The following is a 27805-nucleotide window of genomic DNA, read 5'->3' on the forward strand; positions in this document are numbered from 1 at the left end:
TTTCCTAGAGTTTAAGATGATAGATACAGCAGGAGATAGAAATTATCAGCTACAAAAGAGCACTACCCATATGGCCATTGATTGAGATAAAGTGATGGGTTCAAGATACCTAGGGAGCTGCCTCCTACAAGGTGGAGGCACCATTCCTGTCCAGAAAGTTAAGCTAGTTTTATTTCTACAATCATCATGGCAGGGCTTTAATAATCATTCAGTTAATCAACAACCATCTTATGAATGTACTAGGCTCTTGGCTAGGTGTTCATGCTAGGGATCTTACTTCTACTGCATACTTCTCACCTGATGGAAATGATTTATTAGAGGGAAGATGGTATGATTCTGTCATTGATGTGTTTGTACAGATCTATGAACACCATGGAATTCTGTCATCATCATATTTAGAATCAAAATGAGTGAGCTTTACTAGTTTGCACTGTGGCTCTAAAGAGTTGGAGATATTCACAAACTGCTTGGGTTGCAAGGGGCAGTGGGTAATGAACAGTCCTCTCTCCTTTGTATTAGGTTAATTAGGTTTTTCTATAGCTCAGCTATCATCAAGGAAGAATTGAACAAAAAAAGAAAGTTGACTTTCAGTGGGTAATGTTGTAATAGCAATAAACTTAGCTTTAGTAATAAAAGTGAAGGCCCTGAAAACATGAAGGGCTGTGGAGAGCTAATGCTCAGCTTTTCAGCTGACTGGAGTGCAAACATACCTGTAAGCATGGACAAAGTGGTGGTCTTTCCTGCTCCATTATGTCCTAGAAGAACAGTAATCTGGCCCTCATATATGTTCAGAGTTAGGTCTTTTACTGCCTCTTTGATATTATTTCCCACAACAAACACCTGTAGAAGAAGCATTGAAAAATAACTTTGCACCCATTTTCCTCACTTTGAAGAACTTAATGACAAGATTAAGTATTCAAATCAACTATCCCTAGAAAGTATTTTATCATGTATCACTAAGACCAAAGAGGAAATAAATTCTAAGGGAGTAGATTTTATTACATCACAGAGTAAAATAGGATAAAGCTTATCTGCAAAGGAAACTGATTTAGAGTTTATCAGTAAATCTTAAAGTTATAAAGAGAAAACAGCACAGTCATTGCTTCTAGCAAATAATGATGCAAAGTCTTAAGAGAACAGTCTCAGTGTCTACATGGGTACATGCAGGCAGCAGCAATACTATTCTCATATTCTATACACAAACACATGTTGAAATATTTCTACCTTTAAAGCACTAGGTTAACACATCTTGGTGAATATAAAGAAGATGAAGTCTCTGCACTCAGATACTTGGGAGATAAGACATATGAATATGAAAAAAGAATTTATAATACCAGGCAGTCTATCTAAGTACTAAGTGAATGTCATAGAAAAGAAGAACTACAGTCTTAAGGGGAAGGAGAGATGATGCTTGGATGGAAAAAGTGACATTTTAGCTGGGTCTTGGAGGAGAGTTAGAATTTTGGTAGACAGGAAAGAGAGGTAACATTAGAGGCAGACAGAACAGTGAGCAATGGTATACAGCTGAGAAAGTATTACATATGTTTGAGGTATACTGAATATACACATACACCACATACACAGACAGCTGTAGCTGAGATCTCATGTAGAGAAGAAGACATGGATAAGGCAGGAAATATGAGTCACAGTGCACACTGCCTTCAATATCATGCTAAGCTGCTTGCACTTTTTCTTTTAGGCTACCAATAGATGCTGCATGTGAGAGTAAAATGATGATAGAAATGTTTTTAGTAAGATGAGTATAGCAGAAGTGTGTTGCAAATTTAATAGTGATAAATGATAAAAGATTGTGAAAAAATTTGAAGGATGAAGCATAAATTGTTAATTAAAAATTTAAAAATGTCCAAACTAATAATCAGAGAGAGAAGTTTAAGGAGCCCATTAAATTAGCAAAGAAAGTTTAAATGATAAAATTTAATTTAGGTGAGACTATAAACAGGTACCACATTTGATGGAACTAATAATTAGTTAAATCTTCTTTCTGATCAAATTGACAATATATGATGAATGACATAAGAGATCCTTGATTTCATTCAATATTCAAAGACAAATAGTTCTATGATCTTATTGACATATTCTTTATTTTTCTTCTCTGAAATTATGTATTTTTTTAATGAGCAAAAATCTGCCTTTTTACCTCCCCCCCACTCCTCTATACTGAGAACAAAAAAAATCCTTGTTACAAGTATGTATAATAAAGAAAAACAAATTTCTACATTTCTCATGTCCAAAAAAAGGTCTCATTTTGCAGTATGAATCCTTAACCTTTCTATCAAGAAGTGGGTAGTGTGTGTTTCAACATTAGTCCTCCATAAGAGTGGTTGGTCATTACCCTAATCATAGCTCCTAATTATTTCAAAGTTTTTATCTTTATATAATATTGCTGCCTTTGTAAAACTGTTCTCCTTTATTCTGCATCAGTTCATGTAAATATTCCCAGGTTTCTCTGAAAACAGCCCCTTCATCACTTCTTACAACATAAAAGTTTCTACATAGCTTTGGTCTTTTCATCAGGAATCCCTGGAAGCCCTTTATTTCATTAAAAGTTAATTTTCATTTATAGGATTTTAATCAGTTTTGCTGGGTAAGTTATTCAACCATTATCTTTTGGAATATACTCCATGCTCTCTACTCCTTTATAGTGGTGGTTGCTAAATCATTTGCAGTCACAACTGTGGCTCCTCTGAAGTTGAATTCATTCTTTCTGGTAGCTTCTAGTAGTTTTTTTTTCCTGACCTGGAAACTTTGGATTTTAGATATAATGTTCATGGGAATTTTCACTTTGAGGTTTTGGGAGGTAACTGATAAATTCTTTCTATTTTCACTTGGTTCTCTAGTTCTATAAGAACTGGACAGAGGGGCAGCCAGGTAGCACAGAGAGTAAGAGCACTGGCTCCAGTGTCAGGATGACCTGGGGATCAAATCTGGGCTCAGACACTCAGCACCACACCCAGAAATAACCTGGCCGTGTAACCTTGAGCAAGTTACTTAACCCCAATTGCTTAGGGGCAGCCAGGCGGCTCAGTGAGTAAGAGCACTGGCCCCAGTGTTGGGATGACCTGGGGATCGAATCCTGGCTCAGACACTTAGCACACACCCAGAAACACCTGGCCGTGTAACCTTGAGCAAGTTAGTTAACCCCGATTGCTTAAAAAAAAAAGAACCGGACAGTTTTCTTTTAAGATCTACGATGTCTAGTGGTGCCACATCACACACAGCTCCATCAATAATGTATTATTGTGCTTCCCTTTTACATCCCTTCAACACGGACCCTGCCACTCTTGGATACCAGACTTTTATTAAAGAAATCTCACATAAACATTTCCCATTTAATTGTTCGGGTGGATCTAACTGCATTTCTTTCTGTTTATGTAAATCATTTTAAAATTTATATAAGCAAACATTTAATATAATTAAATTAAATACAATTTCCTTCAGGGGAAAATATGGATATTCAAGGAAATAGAGGACTTTCAAGCATTCTAGCTGAAAAGACCAGAGCTGAATAGAAAATGTGACTTTCAAATACAAGACTCAAGAGAAATAAAGATAAACAGGAAAGAGAAATCATAAAGGACTTATTAACGTTGAAATGTTTACATTCCTATATGGAAAGATGATATTTGTAACACATGAGACCTTTCTCAGTATTAGGGTAGTTGGAGGAAATAGATAGGTATGTAGGCAAATAGATAGATAGATGGCACAGGTTAAGTTGAATATGAAGGGATGATATCTGAAAAATAAAATTAAGGGGTGAGAGATATATTGGGAGAAGGAGAAAGGGAGAGGTGGAATGGGGGTAAATTATCTCACATAAAAGGGGCAAGAAAAAGGAGGGGTAGTAGGGGGAGGTGAGAGGGAATGAATGAATCTTACACTTATCAGATTTGGCTTAAGGAGGGAATAACATACACACTCAATTGGGTATCTTACCCTACAGGAAAGTACCAGGGTAGGGGATAAGGGGTGGGGAATGATAGAAGGGAAGGCATATTGGGGGAGGGGGTTGTCAGAAGCAAAAACTTTTTTTGTTTTTGCTTTTTAGAGGGGGTAAGGCAGGGTAATTGGAGTTAAGTGACTTGCCCAAGGTCACACAGCTAGTAAGTGTTAAGTGTCTGATGCCAAATTTGAACTCCACTCCTCGTGACTCCAGGGCCAGTGCTCTATTCCCTGAGCCACCAAGCTAACCCTGCAAACGCTTTTGAAAAGGGACAGGGTCAAAGGAGAAAATAGAATAAGTGGGGAGCAGGATGTTTTGCATAACTACACATGTATTACCTATATTAAATTGCTTGCCTTCTCAATGAGGGTGGGTGGGAAGGGAAGAAGGAAGAGAATTTGTAACTCAAAGTTTTAAAAACAAATGTAAACAATTGTTTTTACATATAACTGGGAAATAAGATATACAGGCAATGGGGTAGAGAAATTTATCTTGCCCTACAAGAAAATAAGGGGGAAGGGAATAAGAGAGGAGGTGTGATAGAAGAGAGGGAAGACTGGGGGAATGCATACCATCTTAGGGTGGGAAAATTTGGAACTCAAAATCTTGTGGAAATGAGTGTTAAAAACTAAAAATTAATTAATTAATTTTTAAAAAGGATACAAATACAAAAAAAAGAAAATAAATAATGATCAGAAAAGAAAAACTGGAATCTGCAATGGCAAGCTTTACCAAAGAAACAAAAGAGAGAACAATAGATTGGGAATCCAAATACACGGAAGTCAAGGACGACATTAAAAGAAAATATGCTGATTCTGCAAGCAAAACAAATGAAATATATGTGAGAGCTCTCTAAAACTGTAAAACATTAAGCAAATAAAAGATCATAGAAAAGAACTAAATGTCATATTTCAAGAGAAGGTCTGAGTCAAAGTGATCTCTTTCCTATTGTTCAAGGAAGGAAAATATTGACTATCTTAATCCTTTGATGGCTTTACTTCTTGACAAAATTAAATGATAATGTTTACACACTTCTTACTGCATTTCTCCAGGAGCAAAGCTGATTATGTTAACAATATTCTCACTCTGAGATGTTAGGTCTATCTGAAACTATGAAATTTTGTGTGTGTGTGTGTGTGTGTGTGATTCTTTCATATTGAAGTCTAATTCGCTTCTCCTGATGTTGGAGTCTGGAAGTACAACAGAAATAGAGATGAAGTTGTACTTTTAAATTATTTGACTGTGGCCAAACAGAGGTTTCATAATATGAGATTCTGGAAAGCATCCAGTTCTTTTGGCTGTTGATGCATTCATATGTTATCGTGATTGGAGAAATTAAATAGAGAAGTCTTGTTTTTTCCAGTAAGGATGAAGAAGCAACTAGTTTACAATGATTCAAATTAAGAGTTTACTCAATTCCCATGGAACAACATAGTTATAGCATAATGTAAGCTTCCCGAGTGACTATTTCAATTTTGGTTTTGTTCCAGATGGATATGTGATCTCAATATAAAACATCATTTTAAAAAAGAGGAGAATAAAAGGAACCTCATACAATTATGGTGAGAAATTTTTTTTATTAAAACAGAATAAAGATAACAGATGTTAAAAGAGACAATTTCAATTATGTAAAGTAAGAAAGCACTTGTACAAACAAAATCAATGGAGCTATAATTAGAAGTGAAGAACTTAAATGGGAAAAAATCTTTGTAGGAAATATCTCTGAGAAAGGTTTGATATTCAAAATAAAAAGGGAATGGACAAAAATAAAATAAGAATGAAAGCCAGTAATCAAAGATTATGACCAGGTAGTTTTCAAAAGAAAAGTGTAAACTATGAAGAAAGACTCCAAATCAGTAATAACGGGATTGCAAATCAAAAAAACACACATACATCAGACTGGCAAAGATGACAGAGTCAAACATGTAAAATGCTGAACGGGCTATGAAGTGGTTCAAATGTTCTGGAAAACCATATGGAATCCTATGAAAAAACTATATATTCTTTGACTAGTGGTATAAATAGTAGGCATATATCCCAAAGAAGTCAAAGACAGAGGGAAAGGTTGAATTCCTACAGAAATGATTCATAACAGCATTTTCCATAGTAGCAAAGAATCGAAAAGAAAGTACCTATTATTTGGATCAAACTGTAGTATATTAATGTGCTGGAATATGTACCTTAAGAAATGACAGAAACAAAGTGTTCCAAAAAACTTAGGAAAACTAATACAAGAAAAAGTAAGCAGAACTAGGAGACTAACTTCAACAATGACTATAATAACAGAGGAAAACAACATCGAAAGACTTTAGAATTCATGTCAATTCATTGCCTTATCATGATTTTAGGGAACTGATGGCAAAGTATGCTCCATGCCTCTAAAGAGAAGTCAGTCAGTCAATAAACATTTATTAAGGGTCTACTATGTGCCAGGCATTATGTTAAATACTGGGGATGAAATGAAAGGTAAAAGACACTCCTTTCTCTTAAGGAGCTCACAATTTAAGAAGGAAGACAACAGGGAAATAACTATGTATGAACAAGGTATGTATACAATAAATTGGAAGAGATATGGTGGAATTGAAGTGCCCCCCCAATACATTTTCAGACATAGTCAATGTATTGATCTGTTTTACTTAGCTATTCTTATTTGTTACAAATGTGGATTCTATTGCAATGCTGAATGTATGTGTGGAAGAAGTAGATGTCAGTGGGGAAATGACAGTGATGGAAAAAAAGAGCATAAATAAAATATTATAAAAAAGAAATCTTACATATTTAAAAAATCCAGTTTTTTCCCTCCAAGATAGAAGGGTTTTTAATCTGGGGTCTATTCATTTGCTTGTTTAAAAAAAAAATTTCAATAACAATCTCAATGTAATTGTTTTAATCCTATGTATTTTGTTTTTTGCTTTAAAAAAATTTACTATTAGAAGGGGTCTATAGGTTTCACAGAACCTCTGCTATAGAATCTAGATGAAGTAACATTTAAGTTAATTTTCTCTTATGTTCTTATTATGTCTACAGTCAATCAAATAATATATGTTTATTGTCTGTCTATTGTGTAGAGTGTCTACTACTAGGTAGACTGGGGGAAATTCCAAAAGATAAGACAGTTGATGCCCTCAAGAAGCTTATAGTCTAGTAATGGTTTGCAATTTTACAAAAGGTCATTACAATGTTATAAAATAATGTGCTCTATGATATCTAAATGGAAAAGTCATTACTAATGCCGGGTGGGGAAAGTTCAGAGAAAGATTCTGAGGGAGAATATTTTTGAGCTATCTTTTTAAAAAATGAGGAAGGAGTTCAATAAGCAAAGGAGGATAGGGTGAGGAAGAGCTCATTCACAGCATATAGAACCTGAGAAAAAGCAGAGAAATGGGAGCACAATGTATGCTTGGAGGACCTAGGGTTGTCTAGTTTGGCAGGATTAAAGCCTGACTGGGAGGGATTAATGTATTCAGGGTGGGGACTTCAGTTTTAAAGATGGGTTCAAGCAAGAGAGGATTCAGAAATCTATTAAACAACATGTTTCATAGTGAATAAACAAAAATAGGATAAAGTAGGGGTGGCCAGGTAGCACAGCGGGTAAGAGCACCGGCTCCAGTGTCGGGATGACCTGGGATCGAATCCTAGGCTCCGATACTTAGCACCCACCCAGAAACACCTGGCCATGTAACCTTGAGCAAGTTACTTAGCCCCAATTGCTTAGGGGTGGCCAGGTGGCTCAGCGAGTAAGAGCACCGGCTCCAGTGTCGGGATGACCTGGGGATCAAATCCGGGCTCAGATACTTAGCACCACACCCAGAAGTAACTGGCCGTGTAACCTTGAGCAAGTTACTTAACCCCAACTGCTTTAAAAAAAAATAGGACAAAGTTTTGTATACTACTCAGAACCTTAACACCTATATTTCATGAACATTTTCTTCAAGAATAGTTGGGAGACTTGGGAGAATTAGAAACAATGGGAACACAATAACCCAGTGTTCAATAAAATGGAAAATATAAATTACTTGGTAAATAACTCCTTATTTGATAAAAAAAAAAACTTTTGGGAAAACTGGAAAGCAATTTGGTGGAAATTAGGCTTAGACCAACATCTTTCCATATTCAATGATATTTTACAAATGGATACATTTCACTATCTTAATATTAAAAATCACACTATAAAAATAACTAGACGTGAAGCAGATCATATACATTTTACAACTAACTTTGGTTACATGAACTGAAAAGCTTCCACACAAACAAAATTAATACATCTAGGAAGAGCAGTTGAATGGGAAAAAAATCTTCAAATTTTTCTGATAAATGTTTGATATCTAAACTGTATAAATAACTAATTATCAGATATCTATCTATCTATCTATCTATCTATCTATCTATCTATCTATCTATCTATCTATCTATCTATCTATCTATCCATCTATCAATCTAAAGCCATTCCCTAATAAAGAATTGGTCACAGGAAAGAATTGTGAACTATTAATAACAATATGAAAGAATTCTCCACATCATTCATAATAGAGATGCAAATCAAATCCTACAAAATGGTAAAGGTGATAAAAATGATCAATAATCAATGCTCAAGTAGTTGTGAGAAGATATGTACACTAATGCTTTGTTGGTAGAACTGTGAATCAGTACAACTGTTTCAGAAAATAATTTGGAATTGTACCTTTAAAGTAACTAAAAATGTACATTTTCTTTGACCTGGAAATTTCATTCTTAGGCTTATACCCCAAAGAGGTTGCTGATAAAAAGAATGTCCCAGTATAAAAAATATTTATGGTATCACTTTTTTTTATAGCAAAGAACTGGAAACAAAGTACATGCACATCAAATGAAGAATCGTAGTACATGAATTCAATGGAATATTATTGTGTTGTAAGAAATGGTAAGTACAGAGAAGCATAGAAAGATCAATATGAATTGATGAAGAATGAAATAATCAGACCCCCAAAAAAACAATATATACAATATCTAAAATAATGCAAATGGAAGAAACAGTCACAAAAATGATAAAAGTGAATGTTGCAAAATCATATATTTTATGATCCTTAGAGAACAGAATCACAAAATTTGGATTCAAGCACCCTAGGCCATGATGTATTATAACAAAAAATAGCACTTAAGAACACAAAAAAAAATCAGACCAGCACTGAACCAGTCCATATGCATATGGATAATATTCTTGTTAGAAGCAACATAATCTTGAATGTATTGAGAAATAGTTTTATAGACTATCTCAGGGAGGGAAAGATATCAAGAGAATGGGAGAAACATAGAATAGTAACACTCAAAAAAAGAGATTTAAAATTAAAAAAAATCTGCTTGTATATTTACTTTCTCTTTATAAAATGTTTATGAGAATTTTCTAAACTGAGGCTCTCCTTGATGAAATATGAGAAATGAAAAGGTAAGTTCTGCAAATATTTTCTGTAGTAGACTATATAATTCCAGTCACACAGAAGATTCCACTTCATTTATTATTTATTATTCACTGATTTTGAAAAAAAAAAAAAGCATTACAAAAGCTTCTTAATACAAACTGCAACCTTAAAAGCTCTTTCAGGCATGTAAAATCCCTTAATAAATGAAACCAAGAAGCGAATTATCGATAAACTATTTGATAAATGACTTCGAGCAAGGTATACAACATTATGTTCATAAAAAATATGCCCAAAGACATATCCTCCATTGCCACAGAGGGTTGTCAAAGTGGAAGAGGGACTCCATATATATAGTAAAATCCTCTATACATTCTAGAGCAGATTGTATATCTAAACATTACAAGACTTTCTCAATGAGATTTTTAATAGTTTGATTTGTCTAATAATATGTATAAGAATGACAAAACATATAAAAGTATCTATTGTTCAAACTTTGAGAAGTAGCTGGATAACTAGTCTATTAGTTAGCCTATTAGTGCTTATATCTGAAACAGTACTGCAGATGGATAGTGAGTTGAGCCCAGAATTGGACAGGAGAAAGAGACTGAGCTTGCATTTGGTTTTAATAATAATCTCAAATTTCAGAACTATTTACCTTTTTAGACTCTCCCAGTGTTTGAGATATTGCTTAATACATAGAAGGCAGAATGATTTTTCTTTTTGGAGGGGGGAAGGTAGGGCAATTGGGGTTAAGTGACTTGCCCAAGGTCACACAGCTAGTTTTTGTGTTAAGTGTCTGAGGCTGGATTTGAACTCAGGTCCTCCTGAATCCAGAGCCGGTGCTCTATTCACTGTGCCACCTAGTTGCCCCGCAAAATGTATTTTTAATTGAGCTCTTGCCTTCAGGGGCAAACAGTAAATGGTAAACTAGTACTGGAACCGTAATATCCTAAATTCTTTGTCCAGGGAAGCATATACAACATTGCTTTTACAATAGCTACAATACTTTCATACAATACTAGCTGGAAAAGATACCTAGACAATTTAAATACCTTGGATAGATGTTTGATCTGTACTCCAGCTACCAATCCTACAGGTTCAGCCTCCATATATTCACTACGTGGGGTGTTGTCAGATTCTATATGTTTCCTAAAATGAGGTTTTGGGTATCCATACCAGTAGGAGCGCTAAGATAATAAAAACTGTATTACCAAGAGAGGTAGTCAACAAACAATAGAATTGGAGAATTATAATAGCTGAAAATAACATGGCTCTGCTTGCTTTGTTGATTAAAATGAATAAAGCATCAGTTAGCTCCTAGTTACTGAATTTCTGTAACAAAATGAGTTTAGACTTATCTCCAAAACTCAATGTCAAAACTTCATTAAAAGGCAAACTTTTAAAAGGTGTCAAAATGAAGCGTCTTTAAAATTAGAGTCATGGCAAAAAGGAGAAAAAAGCAACAGTACTGCCGTTGTATTGTTGAGTATGACCATGCCTCTATGTAACTCAAAACAAGTAGTATTTCATGTAGGTCAAAAACCACACATTCTTTCAGCTTCATCAATATTCTTAATGCTGAAGTTTATGTAATATATTCTTATTTACCTCTTTAGAAAGTTGATGGAATTATTTTAAGGGGTTTATTTTCCTATCAGGGTATTTCTGAAAGTGTTAATGGAACACACTATTCTTTATCTCTGGAACTCTCTTTTAAAGAAAAAGGACTTTATAATCACAATCTTTTTTATTTATCATATATTACTAGAAGGGGGATAATTACTCATAGGGTGGTTTACATGCTATGATCATAGATAATATTTAATAAATTTTTTTTTATCACATCTGACTATGACAGTATGGTCTTCTGATCATCTGATTCAACTGCAGACATGTTTAAACTGAATTCATTTGTGGATTAATCTAGGATAGAATCCAGGAGAGGAAAAAATGTCTGATTACAATTAAGCTCTGTAGGATTTAGTTTTCAGATCAGGTCAACTATAGGTAGGGACAGGGATTCTGATGATCACTCTTTTACCAACCAGCAAAAAAAACAAGGCTATTAATAATCTAAGGAATAGCTTCAGAACTCACCTTCAAGAAAAAGTACCATGATTGAGGCATACCATACTCCCCTGGAAAGACATTTTCCATATACCAAGCTACTAATGCATAGCACAAAGAGTCACACAGCATCATTCCCAGAACATGCCCAAAACTTAAGTCATCCTCAATGCTCACTGTATCCATGAGGCTATCCCAACGAACTCCATCTCCTGAAATATACAATAGGAGGCAGTTATTATGTAGACTAGGCTAAGCGTAATCAGTTACCCTGAAGCTTCCTGATCAATGAAAAAAAAATGTATAGCCCCACCCCCAGATTAATCTCCTTAATGGAACATCAATAAGTAGTAATTTGTTTTGAAATTTAAATTTCAAAATAGCAACGAATTTCAGGACTGGACTCACTATTAAACACTAGAATCTGCCCTGATTTTATAGTGAATGGTAATGATTTACTCTGTGGAAATGGCCTCAACTAAGAGAAATGAATATGTCACAAGCTTAAGTTGTATCAGCTTTAATAAAGCCTCATTACCTAACAGATAAATTAGGTGGCAACCATCTATATTACTTATATGCAACAATGTTCCTTTGGCTATCACCATATTATCAAACTATACAAAAATGAATCATGGTTAAACAAATGTTAGTTGTAGTCACCTTGCTTTTCATCAGCAGACCATGGTAAAGCCAACACATGGTCAGACCAAAAACTACATTTCAACAAGCCTTGAAGTGAAAATTCAGGTTCTAGGTCAATAAATAAGGTCACAAGTTGATTTACAGGGTTTTGTTAGGTTAGGAATTGAAACTCAAGGAAAAGAAGTTGGAACACAAGGATTTTGTAATACAGTTAACTAAAAGTGCACACTGGGACAAATTCATCATCTCTAGCATCCAGTTTTTTTTTTTTAAACATTCCCTACATTGCTTTCAGTTTCTCCATCTACTAGAATACTGAAGAACCATGGTACAGGCTGTACATTTAGGGAAAACTAAGAGGAGAAATCATAGTTCAAAACATATTCAAAAAACATATGTGTGTTCTGGAAGGAGACACACAAAGTTTTAAAATGTGTTAGATGATGATGTGTGGTCTTGCTGCTGGAATATAAAAATCTGAGGTTTTAATCTAGGGTACTATTTTTTTTATCCTGCAAAGAGCTTTTAAACTTTAAAACACTATAGAAATGTGCACAATTATTATCAGATTGGGAGTGGCATACAGTGTAAACATAGTCAACAGAGGTATATTTTGAGCTTTAGGATAGTGAAGGGGGTCATAACTTGGGGCCATGATGCAACTTCCAGATGGGCAGGGTAGTTGTTAAGGTTGTGAGGAGAATTCTGGCTGCCTATAGAGACAGTTTCTCTTTTGAGGTTCCAAATTCAATGGCCCCTATCTTTGAGTCAAGGAGAAAGTACATGCATCTTGTCAGAATAAGAACCTTAAGTCCCAGAATCAAGGATGCAGCTGAAGTTCCTGTGAGAGGAAGAGGGAAGGGAAGGGAGTTTTGGGTTTCTCTGGGGGGAAAAAATCAAGGTACTGGTACTTGTGGTTGGTCAATATACTGATAAAAGTTCCTAATTCTTTCAAATTTATTTGCCTTTACAAATAGTCATCATTGTTTAAGTTGTTCTCCTGGTTCTATTCACTTCACGTTAAACTGAGACCTGGGAAAGAACTTGGCTTAAAAAGGCCAAAGTCTCCCACTGCATCTGGGGCTATCTTCAGTTGTCCTAATCTGTGGTTGCCACTGGACCCAGATGGCTCTGGAGAAGTGAGGCTGGTGACTTTGCATAGCACCAGCCTCATTTAAATCCAATTCCAAATCCAAATCCAATACTTGCAAGTCAGGTCAATACATCACCTTATTGATGTCATTGGTCCTTTTCAAGACAAAGGGCAAACAACAACAATCAGTTCATATAGGTCTTCCCAGGTTTCTCTGTAACACCCTCCATCATTTCAGCACATTTATACACTAGAACTTGTTCATGTGTTCTCCAATTTACATGTATCCCCCTAGTTTCCCCTTCCTTGTTAACTCCAAAAGATCTATATTTTGATATATTCTTAGAGTCTGCTTTGCTTAAGACTAATTCATCCCTTAATCTACTCTCCTTCTATTTCCTCTTCCCTCTTCTCCCCTTTCCCTATTTCCCTGTAGTGTTTCTGTACCCAGCTGTGTGTATGTATGTATTCTTTTAACCAGTTAAGAATGAGATTCAAAAGTGTCAACCATTCCCCAATTGTTCTCATTTGCACAGATACCTGCTTGTACACTATGACTGAGATAATATTCCCTAACCTTCCTTTCCCTCCTTCCTTTATCCCCAGTGTATTCTTCTTCCCCTCTATTTCTGTTCTGTATTGAGATCATCAAGACATAACTCCCAGGACTTGTGTAATGTGACACCATCCATGACTCTGATGATGACTGGGTTCAGATAGGACACATATATCAATTCACCATATTTTAATGTTAGCAGTTTATCCTTGTATAGCCCTTTATGTTCATTCAGGTTTACTTTTTTATGCTTCTTTTTACTCCCATGTGTGAACTCAAATATTTCTGCAGAGCTGTGCTCTTTTCATTAGGAAGGTTTTGAAGTTCTCTATTTCATTAAAGATCTATTTCTTCCCCTGTAGTATTGTACTCAAGTTTTGCTGAGTAAGTTATTCTTGGCTGTAAGCCTTTGTCCTTTGCCTTCTGGAATAATGTATTCTAAGTTCTCTGTTCCCTAATAGTGGTAGCTGCTAAATCATGTGTGATCCAGAGACTCCTTTGTACCTGAATTCTTTCTCTCTGGTTGTTTGCAGTATTTTTTCTTTGACTTTGAAAACTTTGGATTTGGTTATGATGTTTTAATTTGGGACTTTCTTTCATAAGGTTGTTCTATTTTTACTCTGACCTCTGTTTCTAAGAGATCTGAGCAGGTTTTTTTTTTTTAAAGATTTCTTAAAATATGAGGTTTAAACTCTATTTTTGTTGTTATGGCATTTAGAAAGTACAGTGATCCTTAATGTTTTTCTCCTTGATCTGTTATTTTTTTTTTTTTTACTGAACTCTCTATTTATTCAGCAATAAATTAAAGCAAAACATTCAAGAAACTAAAGGACAGCATTCACAAGAATATAACATAACAACTTATTACTAAGGTGGCCACATGGTCTTAAACAAAACATATCATTCAGTAAGTCACAATCTTGATCTGTTATTTTTGATACACGATACCTTAATTTTCTTTTACATTTTCATGATTTTAACTTTGTTTAAATATTTCTTGTGGCCTCACAAAATCATTAGCTTCTGTTTGGTTCATTCTAATTTTCTGATTTTTCTTTCTTTCATAGCTCTCATTTCCTTTCCAAAATTTCTTCCTCAAGAACTCTCATTTATGAAAACATTTAACTCTTTAGCTCAATTGTTTTATCTCTGAATTTTTGCCCAAGTTGTGTTTTTCTCCGAGTCATTGCTTCTCTCCTCCTGGGTTTGCATATCAAACATTCCTGCCACTGTAACTCTTTATGGTAGGATTATTTTTCTTCTCATTCTTCTAGTCTACTTCCTGACTTTGGACTTGATGTCAGGCCAAGATTGTGCACTTCCTAAAGGAAGGTATGGGCTTGTCCTCTTTCTACTTTCTTAGAATTGAGTGTTATTCCAGGATCTCAAGGACAAGTTAAAGACCTGCAAGTTTCAGTATTTACAAAGTGGTCTGTTCCAGGGAAAAGTAAGATTCTGCCCCCTACTTCCCACCTCCTGAACTCCCTATATAAGCAGTGCAAGTTTTTGTCCTGCCTTAGGGTTTGAACAACAGAATGCTGCTGGATTTATCCCCTATAACTTAACAGAAAGCTCTACTGGTTCAGAGTGACAATTATAAGCTCCACTTTGGTCAGGGATTCCTGCCCTGAAAATTTTTTTGCAAGTTGGGCTAGGTACTAGAACTGCGACCTCACTGTGCTCCTTGGGGCCAAGCCACAAAGCTACTGCTTGCTTCTGAAAGTCCTCATTTCTTGAACAGGGCCATGGTTTTCCTACCCAGGAATGCCACTTTTATTCGTGGGTCCCTTCTCAGTCTGCCTTGAATCTGTGACCCATAGCTGGAGTCAATAAAGACAATAAAGCTACCAGGTGGCCCTGTCTCCATTGTAGTTCCTCTGTGTGGGCTCCAGTATGGATCTCATTCTGGTGCCTCTTCCTGGGTGCTACAGTGTTTGACACATGGCTCCTGACTTGACCCCATCACCAGTGTCTCTAGGCCTCTCTAGTGTTCTCTCTGTGATGAGATGGGTGGATGACTCACTAATGACTCACTGTGGGGTTCTTTTTTCCTGGATTTTCCCATCAAAATTCAGTCTGGTGCATTTTAGAGATGTTACATGGAGGGCTTATGTGGAGGGAAGCTTGCCTATATTGCTTCCTACAACTTGAGCTGTCTTGGCTCCACTCTTCCCTTCTTTTAAGTTTCCTTTCTTCTCTTTGATACATCAATCAATTAGTCAACATTTAAACACTCCATAAGCTCCAGATCCTTGCTGTTGTCATTTACTGGACTTCATGTCCCATGTTCTCTTCTCTACAGAAATTTAGTTATTGGCTCATAGTCTTTTCTCCACTATAGTATCCCCAGCCCTCATCCTTGGTGACTTCATTGTTCATAATGTTTTCCTTTCAAAGTTTCTGGCCTCCCATTTCATCAAGTTCCTTAACCGCTTGTAAGGGAATGTAAATTTTTAAGATCTTCCCTGCCCCTAGGCTGTGGTGGGAGGCTTGTTTTTCAGGAGATACTTTGTGATTGGGCAGTGGGTCAAGAATATTGTTACATTCTCTGACCCAGAAGAAGGCTATATAAACCCTTGATGTGAGGTTTTGCTTTGGGGCTCACTTTGAGAAGTGTTGTGTGATTTGACCAAATGAGACTCTGGGCAGCCATGGAGCCCCCTGGCTTTGAAAATCCAGATGTTGATGCTTCCCTCTCTGGTAACTGGGATTAGATATGGATGAATGTAATGGTTGGACAGTTTCGAAGCCTGTCTGTTGAAATGTTCTTGTAACTTATGCTTGTAACCTCTGTATATTCTGAAGTTCGGGGTGCTGACCTTTTTCCCCTGAACTAGGTAAATGAGATATGTTTGATTGATTAAAGTAAGCTTGTTAACCCAGTTTGAGTTGCTTTCCTTTAGCAAAGCAGATCCAAGAACCTGTGTTGGCAGCCACCCTGGGGATGCTGGGGTGCTTGCCGCTATACCACTTGACTCCCATTTCCTTTCTACTTCATACCTTGGGGGGGGGGGAAGGGCCAAATCTTAGTTCATCATCTAAAATTGTTCTATATCCATAATTTTAAACTCTGAAATTCCTTGCTCAGATCACAACTTGCTATTTTTCCATCTTTGCCCTTTGCCTCACTCTTTCTGTACTAGTTCATCATGGCTTCACTAGTTCATCATCTCTGACTTCACTTAACTTCCAGAATATATATTCCTTGAGGACAGATACTCTTTTGCTCTATTCTATGTATTCCCAGTAATTACCGTAGTGTTTTACATGCATTAAGTACTTAATGGATGTTGAACTGAAATGTTTGTTAGATTCAGTCTTGACCACTTGATCCACTTAGATACTGATATCCACTCTTGAATCCCTTGTCCCCTTGTCCTTTCAATTGTATGTGTCTGCCAATTTTCAACTCTGGATCACTTCCATGGATTACTATCTTTGACTGGGTCTGATAAATTCATTATTATAAGGTTTGTGTCTGTAGGCATGGTGCCAGTGCTTTCTTTTTGAATTATTTCCCTAAAAAAGCTATGTATGACTCTGTAATATGTTGAGGAGACAGATTGAGGATTGGACGAATGTGTGTGGGGGGAGTTATCTGCGGAGAGAAGAAAAAGGAAATGGTAGCCATGAACTACAATCCACTGATCATTTGGTTCCTGCCATAAAGAGAAATAACAACGTTCTCTATACTATTTCCCAGTAACTGATCCATCACCTGACATAAGTGACTTGATGAAGCTCTGCTCCTACTATGCTATGCCGACAGAGAAGTTAACATGAACTTTAAACAAGCACACCTTGGGATTCCTGCAATGATGAGGCCATGGCACCTTTTAGAAGATAGATGACCAGAGTGTAGCAATCTAACTTAATATTCTTGATTTATCTTGTGATCCTGTTTTCACTAAATACACTTTACTTATGATTTCATGTGCCAAACCTGGTTTGTGTCCTGAAGATTCTGCATTAGAAATTTAATGGACTTAATTTCCCATCACTGAAAAGAATCTTTCTGACAGACCACAACAGTATATTGTGGCCTCAATATCAAAGGAGTTAACACCATAGTTCAAAAGAATTCTAAAATTTAGTTTAACTGAAAATTATCTGGGTATCTTAATAGGCTTCAAGCTCAATATGAGTCAACAGTGTGATAAGACAGCCAAGAAAGCTAATGTAAATCCTATGCTGCCTTAGAAGAGTCATGGTGTACAGGATTAGGGCAGGTGCTAGTAATAATATACTCTGCCCTAGACAGAGTACATATGATGGAATGGAGTGGAATATTGTGTTCAGATTTTGGCACATTTAAGGAAGAACTGAGTTTGTGAACTGAGAGGTGTCTAGAGAAGGGCAATCAAAGTCTTGAGAGGCTTGGAGTTCATATGTAGATAGGCTAAAGAAAATGGAAATTTTAGACTGGAGAAGAGAAGGGGTGGTGGTGCTTATGATAATTATCTTTAAATATTTGAAAGTTGTCATCAAATGGAAAAGGAATCAACTAGTAAGTGGCCCCAGATAGCAGGTCTAGGAACAAGAGATGAAATTAGCAAAGAAGTACATCGAAGTTTTAAGGTATGGACAAATTTCCTGATAATTAGAGTTGTCCAAAAGCAAAATGAGCTGCCTTAAGAGAGAATGACCTTCACAAGCAAAAGTGGGATGATAATTTTGGGGGTAAATTTTAGAAAGGAAGCTTATTCAGGTATGTAATGGATCAGATGATCTCTGAGATCTATTCTACCTGAGATTCTGTAACTCCATAGTTGAAGGAATATACTGGGTAGAAGTTTGAATATATGATGGAAAAAATAATCTCCAGAACCTGCAAAGTAGGAAGAAGTCCTAGAATCGTTAATTTCTCATTGCTTTGTAGAAATCCTTTCATTTATCCTGTGACTGACCTTATTATAGATGGATAGGTCTTATCAGTGGCTGTTCTAAATGACATTTTCTCTCTACATGCCCTCAGATTCAATTCTACCTCTATCTAGCTATCTACCTCTATCTACCTCTAAAGGCAGGTGACCTTGCCTCCTACCTTATTGAGAGGATTGAGGCCATCAGTCATGAACTCCTATATCTCCTTTACTCTGTACCCAAAAACATTTTTGTAACTTCACATGTCCTATCTTCCTTGAATCCTTTGCCATACCAAGGGATATCATTCAGGAGCCTGCCCTAATGATTGTCTCATTCTCAATTTCTCCATAATGGGCTCCTTCCCTGCTGTCTTCAAATATGCTCAAGTGTCCACCCTACCTTTAAAAATATCTTCACTGACCCCAGAACCTCCTTAACCTATCCTATATCTCTCTTCCCTGTCACAGGTAAACTTCTAGAAAATAATTTGTATTCATTCTTTCTTCTTTTTCTATCATGTACTTCTCAGTCCTTTGTAGTCTGGTTTCTGATCACACTATTCTACTGAAAATCTTATCTCAATTTTTAACACTACTACTGAAATCAACAATCATTTTTCTTTCCTCATCTTTAGTCTATCTATAGCATTAATGTCACCCCATTTCTTCCTGGGTACTTTCTTTTTTTGTCTTCAATGATACTGCTTTCTCATGGTATTTCACCTCACTTATTTATACCTTCTTGGTTTCCATTGGTTCAGTCTTTTTCCATCTGTAAGTGTGGGTGTCCCCAGAGGTTCAGCTCTGAGCCCTCTTCCCTTTTCTCAACACTTGATCTCCACTACTCCTACTTATATCTACTCTCCTGGGTTCAAATATCATTTATGCCCCCAAATCTACATATCAAACCCTAACATCTTCCCTGGCCCATATCTCTAACTTGATATCAACCACATCTTAAAATCAATCTATCTATAAATTAACTCATTATCTTCCTCTTTAATCTCCCCCTATAGCTTACTGCTCCTTCCAATTTACCTCTTTCAAACAAGTCATGTTGGTTCTACATTCACATCTGTCATTATCATCTCTCCATTCACACAGACTTTATCCTAGTTCAAGTTTTTATTACCATTTACCTGGACCACTGTAATAGCATGATAGTTGGTCTCTTAGCTCCCATTAACTTCCCTTTTCAATTCATGTGAATTGAACTACAATGAACTAGCAAAACAATCTTCCTAAGACATATCTAACCATGCCATTCAACTGCTCAAAAACTGTCAGTGGCTCCCTACTGATAAAATACAAATTCTACAACCTGACTTTTAAAGCCCTGTCTCTAATCTAATTCTAGCACATTATTCTTTTTAATACTGTTTAAGCCAAATCATACTACTAGCTGTTCCCCTACCTCAAAATGTCACCTTCTGCCTTTTTGTATTCACACAAGCAATCCCTCAAAATAGGAATGCACTCTATCCTTATCTCTGCCCATAAGAATTCTTATCTTCCTTTATGCTTCAGTTCAGAAGCCAATTCTTCTGTAATGTGTTCTCTGATATCCCCAGCTAAAAGTGTTCCCTCCTTCTATGGCACTCTGTCTAGTACTTCCTTTCTCCTTTCATTCCTTACCTTATTTGTTCATATATCATAACTCTTTCATGGAATCTAAACTTCCTGAAAGCAGGTTTTCCCCCTTCTTTTTATTGCTAGCACCAACACACTATCTTGCACATGATCTTTGTCTTTTAAATTTAATCTGTTGAACTGAATTTTGATGTAATATTCAAACATGTTTAATAATGTTTACTTAAGAAATTTCCTGTGTGTCCTTAGGAATATAAAGAAATTGAAAGAGATTTCAACATTTGTAAACCAAGTCCTTACAGTTATGTAGAAGGACATAGCACATGATCACAAGCTTTTGGAAATTTTCAGTTTCCTTTGTTATCTGATTATGAATACATGAATATGCTGGAGGCATAAGGGATAAATTACATAAAGGTCTTTGTAAATCTTTAAAGTGCTAAATGTGAGCAATTATTCATAATGTTTTATTATCATAAACTTCTAAGGAACACAGCAAGAACTTGATAACAGCTTTTTCATCCATAGATATTCCTTCAAATAGTGTAGGGTCACATAGTCTCATTCGTGCTTTTTCCTTTCCAATTTTAGCTCATCTTCATGTCAAAAAGCTCCTTGGAGTATGTCTCCAACACACTATAGGCTTTCTTCTCTGTTTTTTTTTTTTAACATTTATTGGGTATCGGTGTAGCAACTTGGGCTATTAATTCTGAATCTTGATAAATCACTGGCCCACCTTCTTTTCTAATGCCTCTTCTTTGGGTAACATGAAAGAATTCTACTTGTAAACACCTACCTGCAGCATCTTTGGGTCTCTTGCAATATTAATTCTTTGGATATTGTGGCATTGCATAAACTGCATCCATATAAACAGAGAACTGACTCAAATTTATAAGGACACAAGTCATTTCTCAATTCATAAATGGTCCAAGGATATGAACAGGAAGTTTTCAGAGGAGGGAATTAAAGATATCTATAATCATATGAAAAAATGTGCTAAATCACTATTGTTTGGAGAAATGCAAATCAAAACAACTCTGAGGTACCACATCTCACTGGTCAGTATGGCTAACATGACAAAACAGGAAAATGATAAATGCTGGAGAAGATGTAGGAAAACTGGAACACTAAATAATTGCTGGTAGAGTTGTGAACTGATCCAACCATTCTGGAGAGCAATTTGGAATTATTCCCAAAGGGTTATAAAAATGTGCATACCCTTTGACCCAGCAATATCACTTCTAGGGCTGTATCCCAAAGAGATCACACAAGTGGAGGGGTACCTGTATGTACAAAAATATTTTCAGCACTTCTTTTTGTGGTGACAAAGGATTAGAAATCAAGGGGATGTCCTTCAATTAGGGAATAGCTAAACATGTTGTGGTAATATAATGGAATGGAATACTATTGTGCTATAAGAAATGAGGAGAAGACAGACTTTATAATAACCTGGAGAGACCTATATAAACCAATACTGAGTGACGGGAGCAGAACCAGGAGAACACTGTACAAAATTAGAGACACATTGTATCTGTGATGACTGACTTTGACAGACTGGGCTCTTCTCAGTAATACAAGGTTATAAGACAATTCCAAAGACACATTCACGATGAAAAAGGCTATCCAATCCAGAGAAAGAATTATGGAGTCTGAATGCAGACTGAAGCAAACTACTTGCTCTTCCTTTTGTTTTGTTTTGCTTCTTCTTTCTTATTGTTCATTCCATTGGTTATAATTCTTTACAACTTGACTAATGTTTAATGTGTAGGGATGTGTAGAACCTATATTAGATTGCATGCCACCATGGGAGCGGAGGGAAGGAGGAGAGTGAAGGGGAGAAAATTTGGAACTCAAAAACTTGTGGAACTGAATGTTGTAAACTAAGTAAATTAAAAAAAAATTGATCTTCAAATACAAGCCTCAAGAGAGACATAAAAAAGGTAAACAGGGAAAAAATACACAAACACACATACAAACACACACAGACACAAACTTGTTGTTCAATATGAATTGCATCCATATAGCACCTCTGAGAGAATAAGTTTTTAAAAAGCTAGACTTGTTTCCCAAGGTGTCCCTGAAAGTGGTCTTACATATCTCAAATTCAATCCAGACTGTTCTCTTCCTTATATTCAATTCTAGGACCTTCTCTGACCCTATTCAGCATCTATCTATATATATATATATATATATACATATGTACTAATTAAGTAACACAGTGGATTGGCAATGCATTCTATGCCTGGACAATAGTCATTTTATATCCAAATTGTTTTTTTTTCTTTTATGTTTTAGCCAGCAGATTTCACTGATTAATGTGACTACAGAACTGCTGAAAGAGGCCTACAGCTTAATGAAATTAGCAAAACATCATCCACAAATAGAGTACTCTGAGAAGGGATCCTCAAGCTTCATTACATTGCCAAAGGTTCTTTTTAACCACTTTTATTTATTGGTTAGCAGGCATTCTTTTAAATTCTTGAACACGTCCAAGAGGAATAAGAGAATGGAAGTAGTATACATTTGTTCCAGGAAAGAATATTCCCTACTAGGTCTGATTAGGTTAAATTTTCATGAAATTTAATGAGAATATCAGACTAGAAGACTTAAGATTCATTTTAGCTGCAAATGTGATTTCTGAATGACACTCCCGCCTTGTACAACAGTACTCAACAAATATTTATTAAATGAAAATGATACTTACTGTCCTACTTAAACAAATGACATGGCAAGGTCAGAAAGGAGCTAAAATCAACTCTAGAGCTGTAGAAGATTTTGATTGTGGTCAGAGAATGTGATAAAACTCCACAAAGGAAAAAAGTATTCAATGAGCTTTGGAATATGGTTTTCTTTTTCTTTTTTCATCCCCCTTTCCTCAGCTCTTTTACCAAAATTAAGTATTTCTAGGAACAGAATTCAGGGCATAGAACTTTGTTTTTGCTATAATATGATGATTTCTTTTATTCTCAAGTTTTTGCTGCTTCTCACATGTGGTGATTTCTTAAATTTAGCAGCTCATTTATAGCAAAAATGTAAAAATCATTCAAAACAAAATTAGAAAATTTGTATATTCTTTCTGAATACTATACTAAGCATAATTAATACTATGGTAAAAGCAAGTCACACAAAAACATGTGTATGCTCCTAAACTAACCAACTGCCTCTACATCTGTAAAAGACAGTAAACACTAAATTTCCAGAGAACAGCCAAGATGGTAGAGTAGGATGTAGTACAATCTAGCTTCCTGCCTTCCTGTCCAACAATTACTAACATCTAAGAAGAGTGCCAGTGATTGGGAAATCTAAGGAGAAATTACAGTGGATCAATTTTCTAGAATGAGATCACAAATCTGACCTATAGGCAAGTGACTAGGGGAGGAACTATGGAGCAGAGGTGGCCTAGCATTAGCTCAGAAGCAGAACAGAGATTCAGTGATATCCCTTTGATCCAGAGAGGGCTTCTTTAGCTTCCCTCTTCCCCTCCAAACACCTTCCTACCTCCCACAAATAGGAATAATCAGGCAGCACTGTTGCTTTGAACTGAAAGAACCTCCCATCTAGTTGACAGGGCCTGGAGTGAGCCAGTCTATTGGATATCCCTCCTGGGCAAGTGTACAGCTATATTGCTTAAGTCCTGTCAAGGGCCAGTCTCTGACCTGGTCCATACATGGGAAGACTCCGGTTCAAGATTTCTCCTAAGTCAGTTACCCGTGAAGGCTATATTATGTTTTAATATTGGCTCACCATCTCTTTCTGACTTGCAGGAGCTTAGGACTCAATAACCGAGCTGTGACCCAGACTTAGATGCATGCAAGGGAACAAGGATAATAAAACATATGGAATTACGTAAGACAACAAGGACATCAAAACATACAGATATGCTAAATGTACAAGGACAGTAAATATTTTTGCATGTATTCCTAAGAGATAATTGCTTTGCATTCATTATGTAAAACCTGCCCGCTGATCAATAAATAGGAAACTGCCATAACAGATTCTCGCCTTACTTGCGTCCACCATTCCACACTTCTTGGTTCGGCCTGTGCCCATTTTGATGCAGGCATCAAAGTCCAAACCAGATGACCCAAGAGGTCAGTGATCAGACCATGCCTTTCCTAAGATCACAAATAATACAATGAAACTTTATAGCTTTCTGGACTAAAGTACATCTGTGATCTTTGAAGAACACAGCAAGAAATACCCTGAGAATATAATGCCTAAAGAAAGGCATATGTATCTTCAAGGAAGTAACCCATTCCTCTTTGGAGATATCACTTTTTAGTTCACGGATCACAGTAGTGACTCTCAGCCACAAGTGGCCCAAACAGGATCTGAAGAGCATTGTAATGAAAAAATTATTGTTGGAGAAGATGCAGCAAATGTTGTCCTATATTTGCAGGATTTTCCCATCTTTTTGTATATGCAGTGAGTAAAAAACCATTCTACCTCAAAAGAAAAAAAATTTTAAGTCAAGATTTTATTGAAGTGGAAAATGGAGTAGCTCATCAGCTGAGTCCAACAGCCTACCTTTGTCATGGTCTTGGGTGTGTATGGGACAACAGAACATCAAATAAGATAGAATCTCTTGAGTTAAAGTCCAGATATGATCAATAATTATTGGTTTGTAGGCTTTACAATGGCCCATAAATTTGCCAGGTTCCTATCAAATGTGAGCCTGATTCCATTTTTCTTATTAGAAGGTCTAACATATCTATTACCATTTATTCCTGTAGGCCAGTTACACACACACACACACACACACACACACACACACACATACACACATATCATTCCTACAAAACATTCATTGCTAACATAACTCCAAAAATCTCCTAAAGATTTACAAGAAAATCCCCAAAAGAGGTGTCACTGGGTTTGTTTAATGTAATAGAAGATGGTCTATCTCAGGCAGAACTTATTAAACTTCTAAGAGACAAGAGTGGAATTGAAAGTTGCACCATGAGAGAGGTGTCATGGCTATGTTGATTTAATTAGCAATACATCAACAAAGAAAGATCAAATAAATGGCTGGGTTATGGAAATTTAACTTATTTATCAAGATGGAAGGGTTCAAAATTACAGAAAGGTTATCTTTAAGGAATCCATACTTCTTAATTATTGCACATCATGCAATGAAGACAGTACAATACATCCCTAGGCTTTTGACAGTAAAGCTATCGCTATCATAGTGTGATTACGATGTAAGGAAGGCATGTTTTCTCTAGAAGCTTCTTTGTACAATCAAAACTCTTTTTATCAGCTGGTTGGTCTCTGGAGTATAAGCTTCTGGGATGTAGGGCTGAGTATCCATCTATCTTTTAGCAGGTTTGTGAAGCCAATAATACCCCAAAGTCCATATAATCAATAGTCTTAAAGACTATAGTCTCGTGGTCACCCTGATTTTATCTGGTCATCTGACAGTTGAGATGCCTAAAATTCTGCATTTCTTATTCCTATAATCAGAGTACTGATAATTCCAGTTATTTCATCTGCATGTTATCACTAACACAGATCTTCTTGTGTATATGTTGCTTTAAAGCCACTACTTTGGCAGGCCAAATAATACTTTAAAACGTACATATTTCCTTTCCAGAGCTTTGGGCTCAGTTGGGTTTTTGTCTTTTCATATAGCATTTGTGGAGTGACACTGAGATAAAGAACACTGGTGTTGCAGGTATCACTTCTCCAGAGGGGGAGGCAACAATAACAGGCTTTGGACTGGCTGTTGGTCAGGGTCTTATAGGCTGCTCTTCAGGACCTTGTTGACACTTTCATTGGATCTCTAGTCCTCAGACCATTTGAATTTCACAAGACTGAACCCAGTCTGGGGGTCAGCAAACTACAGCCCATGGGCCGCAACCCATTTTTGTATGGCCCAGTTAGCTAAGTAAGAGTAGTTTTTCACATTTTTATATACAAGTTTGTTTATAAATGTAAAAAACATTCTTAGTTAGCTCCTGGATCATATAAAAACAGGTAGCAGCAGGATCCAGCCCTTGGGCCACAGTGTGATGATCTATGGGCCTTAGTCTAATACTCTTTCACTTAATAGCAGGAAAGAACAAAGGCAAAGAAGCAAATAACAAAGGACCACACTTAAAGGACACATGTCAGCCTAATGAGTGGGAGTTTTCAGTAGGCAGTCAATGACACCATGCTGGTATGACCTTTCTCTTAATAAGAACACTGAGCTCGCAGCCTTATGGCTTTTAGGCAGGAGGGCCCTCTTCCACTCAGAGCAGATCCTGATCACCACTGATAAGGGAAGAAAAGTTTCAAATTATTTGGTTAATGCCTTTTGTTAAGCATTCTCAGTTCTGGCTCAGCAGCTAACCAAAAGGGTCCAATGGTAAGGGTACCAGAAAGGTAAGAGCATCAGTGTACACTCTAAGCCTTCATGTCTTTCTATAAGCAGATTCCTGAGCCTCCTTCAAGTATTTAGGCAGCAGATGTGCTCTGAGGATATGGATACTAATGGCCAGCTCTTCTTTATACATTGAAGACAGAAACTAGATTAAACAGCAACAATTTCTACTAACAACTAAGGAGAAAATATAATACTAAACAAAACATACAAAACTGACAAGTTACTAAGCAAAGTCAATCCTAATATATCTATTCTAGTTACAAAGGGTTAGCACAACTTCCTGGGGCTAACTAGCTCTATTTCCATCAGCTTAGCACTAGACCTGGACTTGCCCTGATGGCCTGAAACATTTCCCGACAGCACAAAAAGCTAACTTTTTATTTTGCCTTTTGAAAAATGACACCCTTTTTTCATCCCTCCCATATCCTGTCAAAATACTTTGTTGGCTTTGAGATTTCCACCCATTTGCTGAAGTGTGAAGAACTGAAACCAGCCTGATCTAATTAAACATGTGACCCATGACCCTTACTTGCAGAAAAACAGCTCTGGGTTCATACTGGTTTTAATCATTTTATAGGGCTAGAAAAATATGAACAAAGATTAAATATTAACAATTTAAAAAATTAACAAAATTCATCTGGAATTACTAAAAGTCAAGAATTTCAAAAGAATTAATCTAAAAAATCTAAAACTATATTATAAAGCAGCCATCATCAAAACTATTTGGCTCTGCTAAGAAATGGAGTGGTGGACCAACAGACACAATAGTAAATGACTACAATAATCTACTGTTTGATAAACCCAAAGACTCCAGTTTTGGGGATAAGAATTCGTTATTTGGCAAAAACTGCTCGGAAAATTGGAAAATGGTATGAGGCCTATATAGACCAATATCTAACACTGTATACCAAGATAAAGTCATAGACACAAAGGGTGATACCATAAGCAAATCAGGAGGGCAAGGAATAGGAAGGAAAGCAGGATGTATAGAGAACAGAAGAATTTATGACCAAATGGGACATAAAGAACATTAAGAATTGCAAAATGGATAATTTTGATTATATTAAATTAAAAAGTTTTTGCACAGACAAAACCAATGCAATCAAGATTAGAAGGAAAAGTAGAAAGCTGGGAAACAACTTTTAGAGCAAGTGTTTGATAAAGGCCTAATTTCTCAAATATATAGAGAACTAAGTCAAATTTATAAGAATACAAGTCATTCCCCAATTGATAATGGTCAAAGAATATGACCAGGAAGTTTA

General features: G+C 36.2%; 1 protein-coding gene across 1 annotated transcript in view; it reads right to left on the bottom strand.

Annotated features, from left to right (window-relative positions):
• Positions 1–27805, bottom strand: part of LOC138158751 (phospholipid-transporting ATPase ABCA3-like) — a 177674-nt gene that overhangs the window by 96334 nt on the left and 53535 nt on the right. Inside the window, exons 10-12 of the mRNA XM_069084939.1 lie at positions 11458–11639; positions 10413–10547; positions 711–840 (exon numbers count right to left, since the gene is read on the bottom strand). Of these exons, the coding sequence (XP_068941040.1) occupies positions 711–840; positions 10413–10547; positions 11458–11639 (447 nt within the window). The remainder of the gene's footprint in view (positions 1–710; positions 841–10412; positions 10548–11457; positions 11640–27805) is intronic.

Source organism: Petaurus breviceps, unplaced genomic scaffold, assembly GCF_028583685.1.
Source record: "Petaurus breviceps papuanus isolate PSGF00001 unplaced genomic scaffold, PetGlider_PUasm1.0 175, whole genome shotgun sequence".
In the NCBI taxonomy this organism is placed as follows: domain Eukaryota; kingdom Metazoa; phylum Chordata; class Mammalia; order Diprotodontia; family Petauridae; genus Petaurus; species Petaurus breviceps.